A 13035-nucleotide genomic window follows, 5' to 3' on the forward strand; every position below is an offset into this window, starting at 1 on the left:
ACAAGGTGAATGGTCTGGTGAATGGTGCTATTGTTGGCAGTAGAGTTGCATATTGCATATTTTATTTTTGTAAAACTTGTCTCAAACTTGCCTGGTAAGTGCCTGCAACTCTACATATGAGGGAGTGGCTTGAAATGTCAGAACGTGTGAGATGTTATCAGTGAAAATGGAAACTTGAACCCTCATTTAAAAAATGAGTAATTAGTGTTATAAACTTTGCTGGATTTCAGCGTTTTGAATTTTTTGTCACTCAGTTCAAAACATATCTCACATAATTGTACACAGGTGAAGTGTCATAATTTTTATTATATCACATCATTTTAGTGCAAATAATTTTATTGCAATACAGACGTATCTCTATCAGTGAATACAGTGGAACATAAATACACTGAAAGAAATCATCCTCTAATGAAGTAATATACTCTCACTACAGGCAACTACAGGAGATGGCCCCCAGTGATCATATTTAGCTGTGTGATGACTATCTGTTTGAATAGCAGAGGTGTTACACATACTCTCTGTTCCTCTCAATTCCTGAGACAGTGTTTAGTGTGTGTGTCAGGGTGGGGACCATGCCCTCTGCTCTGTGCTCAGCAGTGGGCACCTGCAGTGGCGGACTCCCTGAGTGTGGGAAAGAGCCGACACCACGCAGCTCAGCTGTTATAGTTAGGGTGAGAGGCTCGCTCACTTCTCCGTATAGTTTGTTGGTTTTACGGAACGCTGGCCCAGCTTTGCTGAAAACTTGTTTGTTTGTGGTTTAAAAGTTAATTAAAATGCAATCTTAAGTTTTGTTTTTACAGTTGCTGCGTATCGTTACGATCCCCTTGCAGAATATAAATAGCAAATGGGGAGAATATGTGACTGTGATTATCCTGTTTATCTGAACTGTAAACGTTTTTTAAAGCAGTTTGAATTTGGATGACAGAGAGGAATTAGTGAGGGTTAACTGAATCAGGATGGGTAGCTTTGTCGCTGTGTGTTCATTGTCATGCATGTTGTAGCCTGGGACTTCATACATTGGTTATTGTTTAATAATAATAATAATATATCCATCTATCTATATCTATCTATCTATATATCTATATATGTGTGTATATATATATATATATATATATATATATATATATATATATATATATATATATATATAGATAGATAGATAGATAGATAGATATAGATAATAGTAATACACACAAACAAAAATACACCAAAATAAAATGTAAGAAACAGATATTATTTTGTTGACCCTTTTTTCCCAGCAGAGAAAATGTGCTTGACATATTCTCCAAAGCGTTATCCACCTTCAATATTTCAATAAACCTAAACGAGACATGAAAAAATGAGTCATTCCGATCTTGTCGAGGACTAATTATGTTCATGCATCACTTCAATGCAATGCCTCCCATGAAATCCTCATTTCGGAGACATTTTCATGCTCGAGATTATATGCTATTCAAGACAGAGCGCCATTACTATTCCAATGTCTCAGGCCAAGGTAAACCAACAGCATCAAACAGGCTGGTTTCTATGATTTCTCAAGGGCTTGTTATTTTCTACTTCTACATTCCATTTGATGTCCTTACAAAACAAGATGACACCAGGGAGCAAGATATAAAAGTTAGATTTTTTTTCCTTTTCATCTAACCTGTTCCTTCATGGCCAGTTTAATATCAGCCATGGTCTCATTGAAGTTGGCCTCTTTTTCCTCTTTCTATTCTCCTTAATTGCCCCTGTATCACCAGGAGGGGGGAGGGAGGCTAGCCTTACGCCTGGATCTGCTTCCTCTCTCTCTCTCTCTCTCTCTCTCTCTCTCTCTCTCTCTCTCTCTCTCTCTCTCTCTCTCTCTCTCTCTCTCTCTCTCTCTCTCTCTCTCTCTCTCTCTCTCTCTCTCTCTCTTTCTCTCTTTCTCTCTCTCTCTCTCAATTCAATTCAATTCAATAGACTTTATTGACATGGCAAGTAAAATTACTTACATTGTCAAAGTATAGATATAACAAAAATGGTGGGACCAACAGCAATAATAATAATAATAGTAGTGGAAATGGGATTACCATTAACAGCAACTACAACAACAACTCTCTCTCTCTCTCTCTCTCTCTCTCTCTCTCTCTCTCTCTCTCTCTCTCTCTCTCTCTCTCTCTCTCTCTCTCTCTCTCTCACCACACTTTGACCTCTGCCTTCTGGGGGAACGCTGGTCGGAGAGCGTTTTCATTAAGTGTGAATCAGTGCATTTCCAACATCGTCAGATCTGTGGGCAATATTTCCTCATTAGAAAATAATTTCCGTGGATGTTCTCGGTGGTGGCGCACAAAGAGAAGTTGGCTTAGTGTCCTTTGAAGGCAGCAGTCCTAACCAGAGCAGAGTGCAGTCCTAACCCATCACTCTGTGCTGTGCCTTCCTTTCACTCTGAACATGCTCCTGCTCTGTTCTCCAAGCAGCACGGCATCAGACGGTGCCTGCTACGCTAACCTCCTCTCTTAGGAGCAACTAAAAATGCATAGTTTCAGAACTATTTTTGTAAATAGATTATATTTTAGAAATGTGGCTAACCTGTTGTATGTTACTGTCATGATAATAATGACAGATACATAAGGGAGCGGTATTACTGCTGTATTTGCATTGGACAGTGGCAATTTAAACTGTCACAGTTTGCATCTTTGAAAGCAGGAATAAATAACACAATTCGTTTTTTTACCGGATAAAAAATAGTCTTAGTATTTGTTATTAATATCGTTGTAGTTACATATTGTAAAAAGTGATGCTCCAGAACTTTTGTATAATTTCAGCCATTCAATTTAAAGGTGGTGCTCATGATGTGTCCCCGTGTACTACCCCTTTCAATTGTGTACTATGTCATCCATTTCGTATGATATGTTACGTCCTGCCAAAAAATAATGTGTTTTTTGGGGGTTGCAATTCAAATGATATGTTATGAATCCAATTCGTACAATATGTTACGAATTTGTTGTGCTATAGTTTCCGGACTGCATGTTTAACTATACGTGTGAGTACACATGCTGTATGGACTTTAAGTGCCTGTGTGTGCAAGTTTTTTAATGCTTATGTGTGTGTGTGTGTGTGTGTGTGTGTGAGTGAGTGTTGGCCAGCAGGCCTGCACTGGTATATTGCCTACAGTCACACTGCAGCTGTGTGAGAATGTTCCAGGCTTGAATGTTTATGTACGTGAGGCACCTGGAGAGCGCCACGCCTTACTGAAATCCATAAATCCTATAAACTCTCCTATTCTCTTTTAATTAACCAGACAGACAGAGAATTCTCCCTCAGACTCCCTTTATATGTACATATATTTCTTTGAATCATCTGGAGTCATGATGTTAACCAGAGATAAGGGAGTGTGCCATATGGAGAGCATTCTAAATGGAGACTGGCGGCCCGTGTTTGCTTTAAATAGGCATGATACACCAGCCAGGGCCATATTTTTCACTTAAAGTGCTCCCTCCCACCCTTCCCCTCAATAGCCCCCTGTCTTAGGCAGATTTTCACTCATTCAACACAGGATTAAATGGTAGAAGTTACAATGATCAATAGGTTAAGAACCGTACAATCCCTCTCACTGCTAATGACCTCAGTAGTAATGGGTAATAAAATGTTGGCTGTAATAGCCTCTTGCCATGGCTTTGCCTGCCGTCTCTGGGTGTCTAACAGTAGTTACAGTGGACCAGACCCCGCAATCATGACAGGGAGAGGTGTGAAGCTTCCTGAACCAGAGGATGTGTTGCTCAAGGTGTAAAAAAAAAGAAGAAGGAAATTAATTGAATGAAATTCCAATGCAATTTGTAATGAAATTGTCAGTTATTGAGAAGTGTGAAAGTGATTAAAATATTGTGTTAATTCTATTTCTCTACACTGGATCTCTATGTTAGACTCTATAAAACATGTACTATTGAATATGCATAATAAAAACCGGTTAAATACATGTGAAAATAACCCTGGCTACGTTTACTGCCCGTAAAAGTAGAGCATGTCAAATCTGAAGTAGATCGTTTCCCTCATGTAATTTAATATAAAACATCAAAGAAGAGTCATTATTATTTGTCCTTGGTGTGTGTGAGGTAATTGTCAGTGGTGCTGAGGCGGTTTTTAACGGCAGGTCTATATCTATCGCATCACGTAGAGGGCTTATACTGTAGCAAGACACGCTGCCTGGTTGACCTTCAAAATAGTTCATCAAAATTAGTGATGCTGAGAAAAAAGGACATCAGTGTATAATGACTGTGAAATTAGGAACGGGAGCCTTGGCTATGCAAATGACAAGCCAAATGAAAAAGTCAAGATGGACTGCATATTAAGACGTAATACGGAAGGAATTAATATTGCATTTTCATCCTCTCGCCACCTCGTACTGAAAATGAGAAATGTTAAGTGCGTTGGGTCTTGGGTGGAGCAAAACCTCTTGAGTTTCCCCTACAGGAGGACAAAACGACTCTAATCGCGTAACGCAGTTCGGAGCACCTCTCAATGAAGTTTACAGAGAGAATCAGCGTCAGCGCCACAGCGTCCTGTTTAACACTACTGCCCTTTCCAGCGCTGTGAGAGTACAAGCTGCTCATTATGACCCGTTTTAGGTTTGTTTTATGTTCCAATGTGGAAAATGAATAAGGTGATATGCATGCTGCAGGTGTCAGAGAACACCCCACCAGCTAGATAGATTCCAAACAGCTACATCACATTCAGAGATGCATGAAAAATTCAAAGGACCGTCATTAGCTATGAGGACGTGATACAATTTGGGTAACCTTGGCGAAGACAGACTGTCACCCCTAATGTCCGCTCTATCAGCCGGGCGACATTAGCCTCAGAGACGCAGAGCACAGTTCTACCACACACACCACGACATGTTAACAGCTGCAAATGTGAGACGCTATCAAGTATATCTCAGTAGCTGTTTGTCACTAAAATGTCAGCGAAAGGGGCTTTTAATGGTATGGCACATCACAGCTGTGAGTGGCAGCATCCAGACACTCTGGGAAGCCACAATGCCGCCGGAGCAATTAAGGCAGCCTGACAACTGTGGGGCTCTCTCAGTGTCATAACAAATCACTTGTTTTGAAGAGTCATCCACTCACACCTTTTTGTTAGGAGTTAGTTAAGGGCCTGTGTCAGTGTGTGCCCTCCTCAAGGCATGGCGCCAGCGTTTTATTTCTACGTTAAATAAATTGCTGTTGACAATATTCTAATGAAATGCTCTCATATGACATGGCTTATGTACAAAGAGAGCTATTGTACCTACAGTGTGTGGCCTATCTTTGCATTTTCTGCTATTTGCAGATCACCTCAAATGATCAGCTTAAGAAAGCATCAAAACAGAAGCAATCAGACCTTGGACAGCCTTGTGCTAGGTGTGTGTGTGTCTGGAGAGGGCTGTTGTGCTGAAGGTCGGAGCCTGTAGTAGATTCTCCACAGGCTTACTGCAAGCCTGGCTGTCTCGTGTCATTACAGCTCAGGGGGTGTAGCATCTCTCGCTGTGATGACACTCCAGGTGATTTCTCCAGTACAGACCAGAGGGGTTGAGGGGCTGGGCTATCCTTAGCTGTCTCTTTTGAGTAGCTGTGTCGGTGTGTGTAGCCCCTGACAATTAGTCTGGTTGACCTGCTGTAGTCTTTACCGTCTCTGCTTGTTGTCCGATTGTCCCTAGTTACAAAATTCATGAAAACAAAAATGAGCTTTTTGGTCTTAATTTACAATTATGCTTAGGCATAAGGTTAGCAGTGTTTAAGAATAGAAATTGTAGCAATAGCAATATGACTTTGTGGCTGTGTTAACTAGTGACAAGCTTGTTGTCCTCCAGTTCTCTTTCTTTGCTGTGGTCATCTAATCCTATAAATCATGTGTCCTGGCTATGTCAGTCTTTTGCTGTACTACTGTCTCTCTCATAGACCAGGTTAGTGACTGATCTGTCCTTAATGTCTCCTCTGTGTATCTCGTATAGGTTCCAGTCTCAGTGGCTATGATGACACCCCAGGTAATAACTCCCCAGCAGATGCAGCAGATCCTCCAGCAGCAGGTCCTGAGCCCTCAGCAGCTCCAGGTGCTCCTGCAACAGCAGCAGGCCCTCATGTTACAACAGGTAAATGCATGGGACACACATACGACACACATGCAGTACATAGAACACATCAACATCCCCACACCAACTACCATATGAACAGTGTTTTAAAGGGAATGATCTACAGTGCACTAGCATTCCTTCTGAACACGAAACTGTATCAAATATAGAACAGCCAGAGTGTTGAAAGTATCCCACGGCCCACTGCTGAGTTTAGCTTGGCCCTGATACATTGATTGGTTGGTGAGCTCTCACTCAGACGTAGCTCCGATGTCTTTTGCAGCAGCAACTCCAAGAGTTCTACAAGAAACAGCAGGAACAGCTCCACCTCCAGCTCCTCCAGCAGCAGCATGCGGGCAAGCAGAGTAAAGAGGTAGGCTCACTACGCTGACATCATCACCATCAGCACCGCTGCACGCCGCTGCCTTACTCAACTCACGTGTTGCCCCGGCAGTAAGAGCCTCAGCCAAGCTCAGAGCAGAGCATGGAAGGCATTTGTTCTCTCCCTCTCGCCATCTGTTCAGAGGCTGTGGTTTTTAAGAAGAAGAAAAAAAAAGAGAGTGAAAGAATCAAGTGCACTCATGCTTCTGATTAGCATGTCAGGCTCTCTGGGTAAATACCAGTAATAACTTTATAAACTAAGAATACTGATGATTCCTCTTCTTCCAGGGACTGGGGCTGGTACTGCTGCTCAGGCGATGTTTGTGCAGTTTTTTTCTTCTTTTCGCTCCAGTAAACAAGGGTCCTACAACAAAGTGTGCCCTTCGTATGAGCGCCCTTGTAGCCAATAATCAAAGGAAGGGGAAAAGAAAGGCTGAAACGTCGAGCATATAAATCTGAGAAGCTTCCTTGGTAATTAGCATGGAAACGGCAATTGGAGAGAATGCATGTAATTGTGAGATATCAGTGCAGGGAGTGCTCCCAGCCTTGTTGCCCACGCTCTCCTTCTTCCCCTGGCTCATCAGCGGCGGCTCAATGCGTGTTAATGACTCGCAGATACAGGCATCACTCTGGACAAAGGAATGATTATTGTGCGGTCAAACGAAATTCAAAGACAATCAGGGAATTTTCTCTCTTTTCCCCTCTGAGAGCCACGTTTGGGGAGGGTGAGAAAAAAAGGATATAAATTAAGCCAAATGTTAAAAACACACTCACACACGCTCGCGCACAAACGTGAACGAACAAACACACATGCTCACACACACACTGTCGGAGCTACCGACTTCAAAGTCCCAGCTCTCTAATTAATGAACTGCAGGCTTCAATTTGGACAAGTTGTGGTGTGATGCTCCCATAAATCAACGTGACAGCAGAGCTCCTTGGCCTCAGATAGGGCCTGTCACCAAGTCGCATCTGATGTAAACACGACTCGAACTGGGGGGGTTGTGCTAGTCAGAAGGAGGTGCAATTGATCAGCTGAACAGAGTGTTAAAAAAACAACTTTTGAAGCGTATTATGTATGATCACAGGAAATGGATGCAGCCTCGAGAGGCTCTCCTGCTCTCCTATGTGTTGCCCCCCCCCCCCCCCCCCCCCCCCCTCAATTGCATTTCTAGCTGCTGCAGCCATCAAAAGACAGAATAAGAATTGTGCCGCGACTCCCCCGTGGCTGGCAGACAATAACCCCCTGTTGTTGCTTTGTGCCTCTTTTATTTTAAAGACATCAAAATTTAGTTTTTCAAAGATCTTTAACTTTATATTTGAAGCTTGACAATAAAGGGCTGCCACTGCCACTCTGTATCAATTGTCAGGGACTGTATTTTTCTCTCCCTCGTGCCACTTCTTGTTAACCTCTTATTTGGTCTATTGAGCTGGGGGTTTTAATGTGTCTGCACGCTGGGAGAGCACGGGAGCTGCTGTCAGCTGATGAGACCACAAGAAAGAAATCTGATGGGGAGAGAGTTAAATTCATTTAATTTCTCAGTTTTTAAAAGCCACCCTATATTTATTTAGGGCACTGATGAAAGACATTGTTCCCTGTGAACTCCCGCCCCCGTAGTACCATTAGCATCTTTGTCTTATGCTGTCAGACAGACGGGAGCTACAGTACAGAGAAGAGTCCTATTGAAGACACTTTTGTGAAAAAGAAACACCATAATTTATTTTTATTTTTTAAAGGCTGTTAGATTGGAAGAATCACATGCCAACTGAATCACTAATTAATTACACTGAAACGTCAGTGAGCTCTTCATCAAATATGCTCCATATAGTTTAGAACATAAACCATAGAAATAGGTGTTCATGAATACACCCTCTCACCTAGCCCATGCTTAAATGCTAGTCCATCAATATGACACAACATCATCCTGATCAGACTAACATTATGAGAAGGTCTCTCCATATCAGACCGGTGTAGTGTACAGTACTGTGTGTGTTCAGGGCTTTATTTTTACTGAGCTGTGGAGCAGAGGCTGGGCGTGGGGAGATAAGGGGAGGGGAAAGGAAGCCCGGCAGACCTTTGACAGGCAGACCAGGACGGGCGGAGGAGGGGAACATTTTATCTGGCTATTTCAGCGGTTTCTGAGCCGCCGGCCAGTGACCTGACAGCAGCGTTGCACCGAGACCTTTTTTGTATGCGCTCAATTGTGAGACGTAAACAAAGTGGTGTATCCTGTGTTTGGTAACAGGGTGCGGTGCACAGCTTGGCAGCCCGGGTTGATTTGAATGCCCCCCACCCCCCCCTTGACAATTGGCCTTGTATACTCATATATATAGCCTAATATCCTGCCCTCTCCCAGGCTTATTTTGTTTGGCTGTCCTTATCTGTCAGAGAAAACATAACAAGGTGAGCTTTGTCTTGATTGATCGTTATCTCCACTTGTTGTTTAAGGAATAATAATCCATATTTTGATGGTGACGCTGAGACTGGGGTTAATGGTAGGGTTAAATGGTCAGTCTCTCCACTCCTCTGTTATCTAAACATCTCCCCATTTGTTTTGATTCGAAGAAGGTTAGGGATATTACATACTTTCCTTCTATTTATTGGTTTACACCACACTACACCACACATCTCTCTTTCTCTCTCTCACTCTCTTTACTGCCTCACTTTACACCTTTCACTTTCTAGACCGAGGAAATGAGTCTCTAGCTTTCCCAGAGTGGTATAGTCATAGTACTGTAAGATGAACAAGACGTCTGTTCTTCAGTCACTCTATGATTCAAATCAACTTGCTGCACTGGGGGGGAAATAAACACCTCCCCAAGCTCAGTGCCGCGCCTGAGAGAGTTGTGAGACTAGCTGGTGTGGCTATTAAACACTTTGATTTCGTCACACGTTGTTTGCTGAATTATGAATGGGTGTAATTAAAATACTGTGGCTCTTATTATGAATGATTAACTATGTTGTTTCATTGTTTGTCATTTGCCTCCTGACTCCTCGTTAATTAAGAGAGAGGGGGATATATACTGTACCTGTCTTAAGTGTGCACAGACAAACCCACATGGTGTGTTGAATGTGTGAGTGTGTGTTTGTGTGTGTTTGTGTGTGGTGTGGTTCGATTGGGATTGTGTGTGTGTGTGTGTGTGTGTGTGTGTGTGTGCGTGCGTGTATGAGAGAAGGTGTGTATTTTCGTGTGAGCAAACATACTGTATCCTGTTTGAGAGAACATAACATGTGCAAAAGCACACAAATATTCAGACATACAGGATGCACTATATGATCCGCATGTGTTTGTCCACTGGTTCACTACACTAGAATTTGCATGTTTCTGTGTTCAATCAATATGTACAATCCAAAACAGTATGAAAATAATGTACTTTTTGTTTGCTCTGGGTTACCCATGTCCTGTTTGTGTGTTTGCTCATGGTGTGTCTCTTTCTGTTTGTGTGTGTGTGTGTGTGTGTGTGTGTCGTCCTCAGCAGCAGCAGCAGGCTCAGCAGTTGGCCTTCCAGCAGCAGCTCATGCAGGTCCAACAGCTCCAGCAGCAGCACCTGCTCAACCTCCAGAGACAAGGCCTGCTCACCATCCAGCCTGGACAGACCACCTTGCCCCTGCACTCGCTCACTCAGGGTCAGTGCTCTACTGTACTGTACAACACACCTCCACACAGGGGATTACACCTTCCCCCAGCAGTCCCCCCACAAACATACACACACAAACGCTAAAATACCCTAGACTCGCTTTACCCCAATGAAATATCGTACTGCATCTGCCTTGACTACAGTATACAACTCAGTTTAGAAGTGTTTCCCACCTACCCCCTTGTTTCATTTATACTGCATGTAGTGTGTTCCTCCCCTGTTACTATCATGGTGTATAGATTCCCCCTTTCCTTCAGCCTCTGTCTCTGGACTCTCCATTCATACCTTTCTCTTAGAATGGCATCATACTGGGTGTTGGCCTAGTGGCAATCCCTCCTAAGCCCAGAGGAAGACTGGAACCATTGTTACTAAACTGCCACTGAACCTCTTATTGTGAAATCTCCCATAAGGGTATGGTGGTGTGAGTCAATACTTGTTGTTAAGCCAGGAAGTTTATTTCTTAATTTGTTTATTAATATTTTCTTAAGGAGCAGCCCAATGACAAAGACTCATTCATAGCGTTTTGGAACATGACATAGACTATTCATTCCACACTAAGACAAACAGTTTTGAAATAACAAGATAAGGCGATAAAATGGGAAGGGTGGGGGAACTTAGGTAATAAGCAAACCAAAACAGGGTTTGTTCAGTCATGTTATTGTTTGGACTGTATGGGATCACTCATCCACTGGCAGATGATTGCCATAGGCACAGGCGGGGACCACCAATGTGCTGTTAATGTACGTTTATGAATTACCTTGTGTCGGATATCTGGCAAACATACGCCCTGTGAGTAAAGCATTGCCCTAGCGATATGGCAGCTTGCTGTTCTTTATGGAAGTGCACAACAGTTACTGGACATCCTGTTGACTCTTTGCTTATGCTTAGTGTCATCAAATACCTCTAAGGCCATCTCAAACAGGATACAGTAACCATACACTCTTTGTTTGTTCAGCCATGTTTTTTCAGATGACAGTTTAAGATACAAATAAGGTATCGTTTCTCTTTGTTATTATTTATACAAACTGAAATGAGGAATTGAATCTTACCGCACAGTATGTTGGTTGGTTTCAGTATTTTACTGAGTGGTACTTGGTTAGGCTGCCCTTGGAAACCATTGGTGGTTAACTCTATGTAAGACAGCTGTTAAAACACTTACCATCAGGCTGAGTTTCCCTTCCTATTCTACATATGTTCTGCTTGACTGTTTGAAGTTATTCGTTTGGGCTGAGGCGATGAATTAGGATGACTTTTATACACAGAGGCGATGATCAGACAGATCAGCCTTATTCCCCTTTATTCCAAATTCAGAATCAAAATCAAATGATTTGAAAAATTCAATCTCTCATGACATTATAATTGTATTGTACTCTCCCATGCATTCATGGTGTTCTGAGATAATAGATTTCACAAAAATGATTTTAACAGCTCTGAATGTTTTAGAAGGAGGCATGTCATTTATACTTTGAAAATATTGTACATGTATAACATGGTTTATTTTATTTTGTGTTGTTTTGTCTCATGCTTACTGGAATTGTTGATAGAGACAGTATAAAACATTTTCATTACAAATTGACATGAAGAATTACATTGAGTTATCATTTAAAACCAAAATGTGAAGGAAGTAATTGAGTAGAAGCTTGAAGAGTGCTATTTGGATGACAACCAGTTGTTCTCTTTATCTGAACCTTAATTTGTTTCTCTCGCGGTAAATTCTTTTGACATTAATGTTCAAAGTCTTGGAAGCGGTCAGACAGTATCTGTTATAAATTACAATAATGTGTTTGGGGAGGATATAACTCCCATAAATATAAATTTGATCCAGCGCCCCCCTCCCCTCCTTCCCCCAAAAGCCTCTCCTCTTGACCTGTGGAGCATGAGAGAGACGGCAATGTTCGCTCCACTCTGTTCTCTCAGGTGCAGCTGCCAGGTGTGTGTGTGTGTGCGTGCATGTGTGCTCGTGCGTGCGTGTGTGTGTCGCTGCTTGCCCCTCTCTGCGCCTGCCCTGATTGGCTAAAGTGTCTTTTGTGGCCCTGTGGCCTCCCAGGCGGCCATGTAACAGACTGACCTCTCATCGCTGGAGAACATCAGTTAAGTTGTCCAAGAGAGGGCAATGGGACAGTGACAGGACAAATTTGTCGGTAATATGAAAGCAAAGAATGTGGCGAAGCATGAAGCTGTTCTCAGTGCAGCAGCGGCACATCAGGGACAGCGGTAGGTAATATGCTCCCCCAGTCAGTGATTGATTTGGCCAGCAGCGCGACACTGGTAATAGTTCCTACAGCATTAGGAGGTAACATATTTTAGGCCTAAGGGGTGCATATCACTAGGCCAGTGATTACAGGAATATAAACAGGGGTGCACCAGAGGTCTCTGCCTGATGGAGCAATAAACTAATAGTGGTGTCACCGTCCCCCCATGGTATTGGCTCTGTGTGGAAAGAAACAGCAGAGTTGAAAGAACCCAGAGGATAGGGGCTATTTTTTATTCTGTGGATGATGGCCTGAAACTGATGTCATTATGAACCTTAAATCAACTTTCTGCTTGCTTGAACATAGTCACCTGGGTACGGAGGTACAAGGACAGGAAAAGGTTGAAGAGCTCTGCCTGTCTGGGTGCCAGAGCTACCTGCAGAGGTAAAATTGAGTTGCCAGTCCGGTGATCAATCAAGTGTCCCAACAACATACATTTTTTAAAATGCTTGTCTGTATTTCCAACCTATAATGAGTGGAATAGCGTTGTTGAAAAATGAAAAGGGAGGATAAACCAATCCTGCATTTAAAAAATGGACAGACTGGGGAGACAAAAAAGGATTTAGAGATCAGTGTTCTATGTCTACCATAGAAATCAGATGCTGCCTTTTCAGGAAAAATAGAACACCGTTTGTCCAAACATAGAATACAATACTGTTTGAGATTTTCATAGCTTTACATTTTATTGTAATTTAT

The 13035-nt window shown here is 42.5% G+C and overlaps 1 protein-coding gene across 11 annotated transcripts in view; it reads left to right on the forward strand.

Annotated features, from left to right (window-relative positions):
* The window catches only part of foxp1b (forkhead box P1b), a 197041-nt gene that overhangs the window by 151131 nt on the left and 32875 nt on the right, over nt 1-13035 (forward strand). For 5 of the 11 annotated variants that reach the window (XM_084167269.1, XM_084167276.1, XM_084167273.1 and 2 more), the window contains 3 exons: nt 5951-6088; nt 6351-6440; nt 9926-10076. In XM_084167269.1, the coding sequence (XP_084023395.1) occupies nt 5951-6088; nt 6351-6440; nt 9926-10076 (379 nt within the window). The remainder of the gene's footprint in view (nt 1-5950; nt 6089-6350; nt 6441-9925; nt 10077-13035) is intronic. The other 6 variants (XM_084167279.1, XM_084167277.1, XM_084167270.1 and 3 more) reach the window with 3 other exon arrangements.

The sequence above is a fragment of the Coregonus lavaretus genome (assembly GCF_964263955.1).
Source record: "Coregonus lavaretus genome assembly, chromosome: 8".
In the NCBI taxonomy this organism is placed as follows: Eukaryota; Metazoa; Chordata; class Actinopteri; order Salmoniformes; family Salmonidae; genus Coregonus; species Coregonus lavaretus.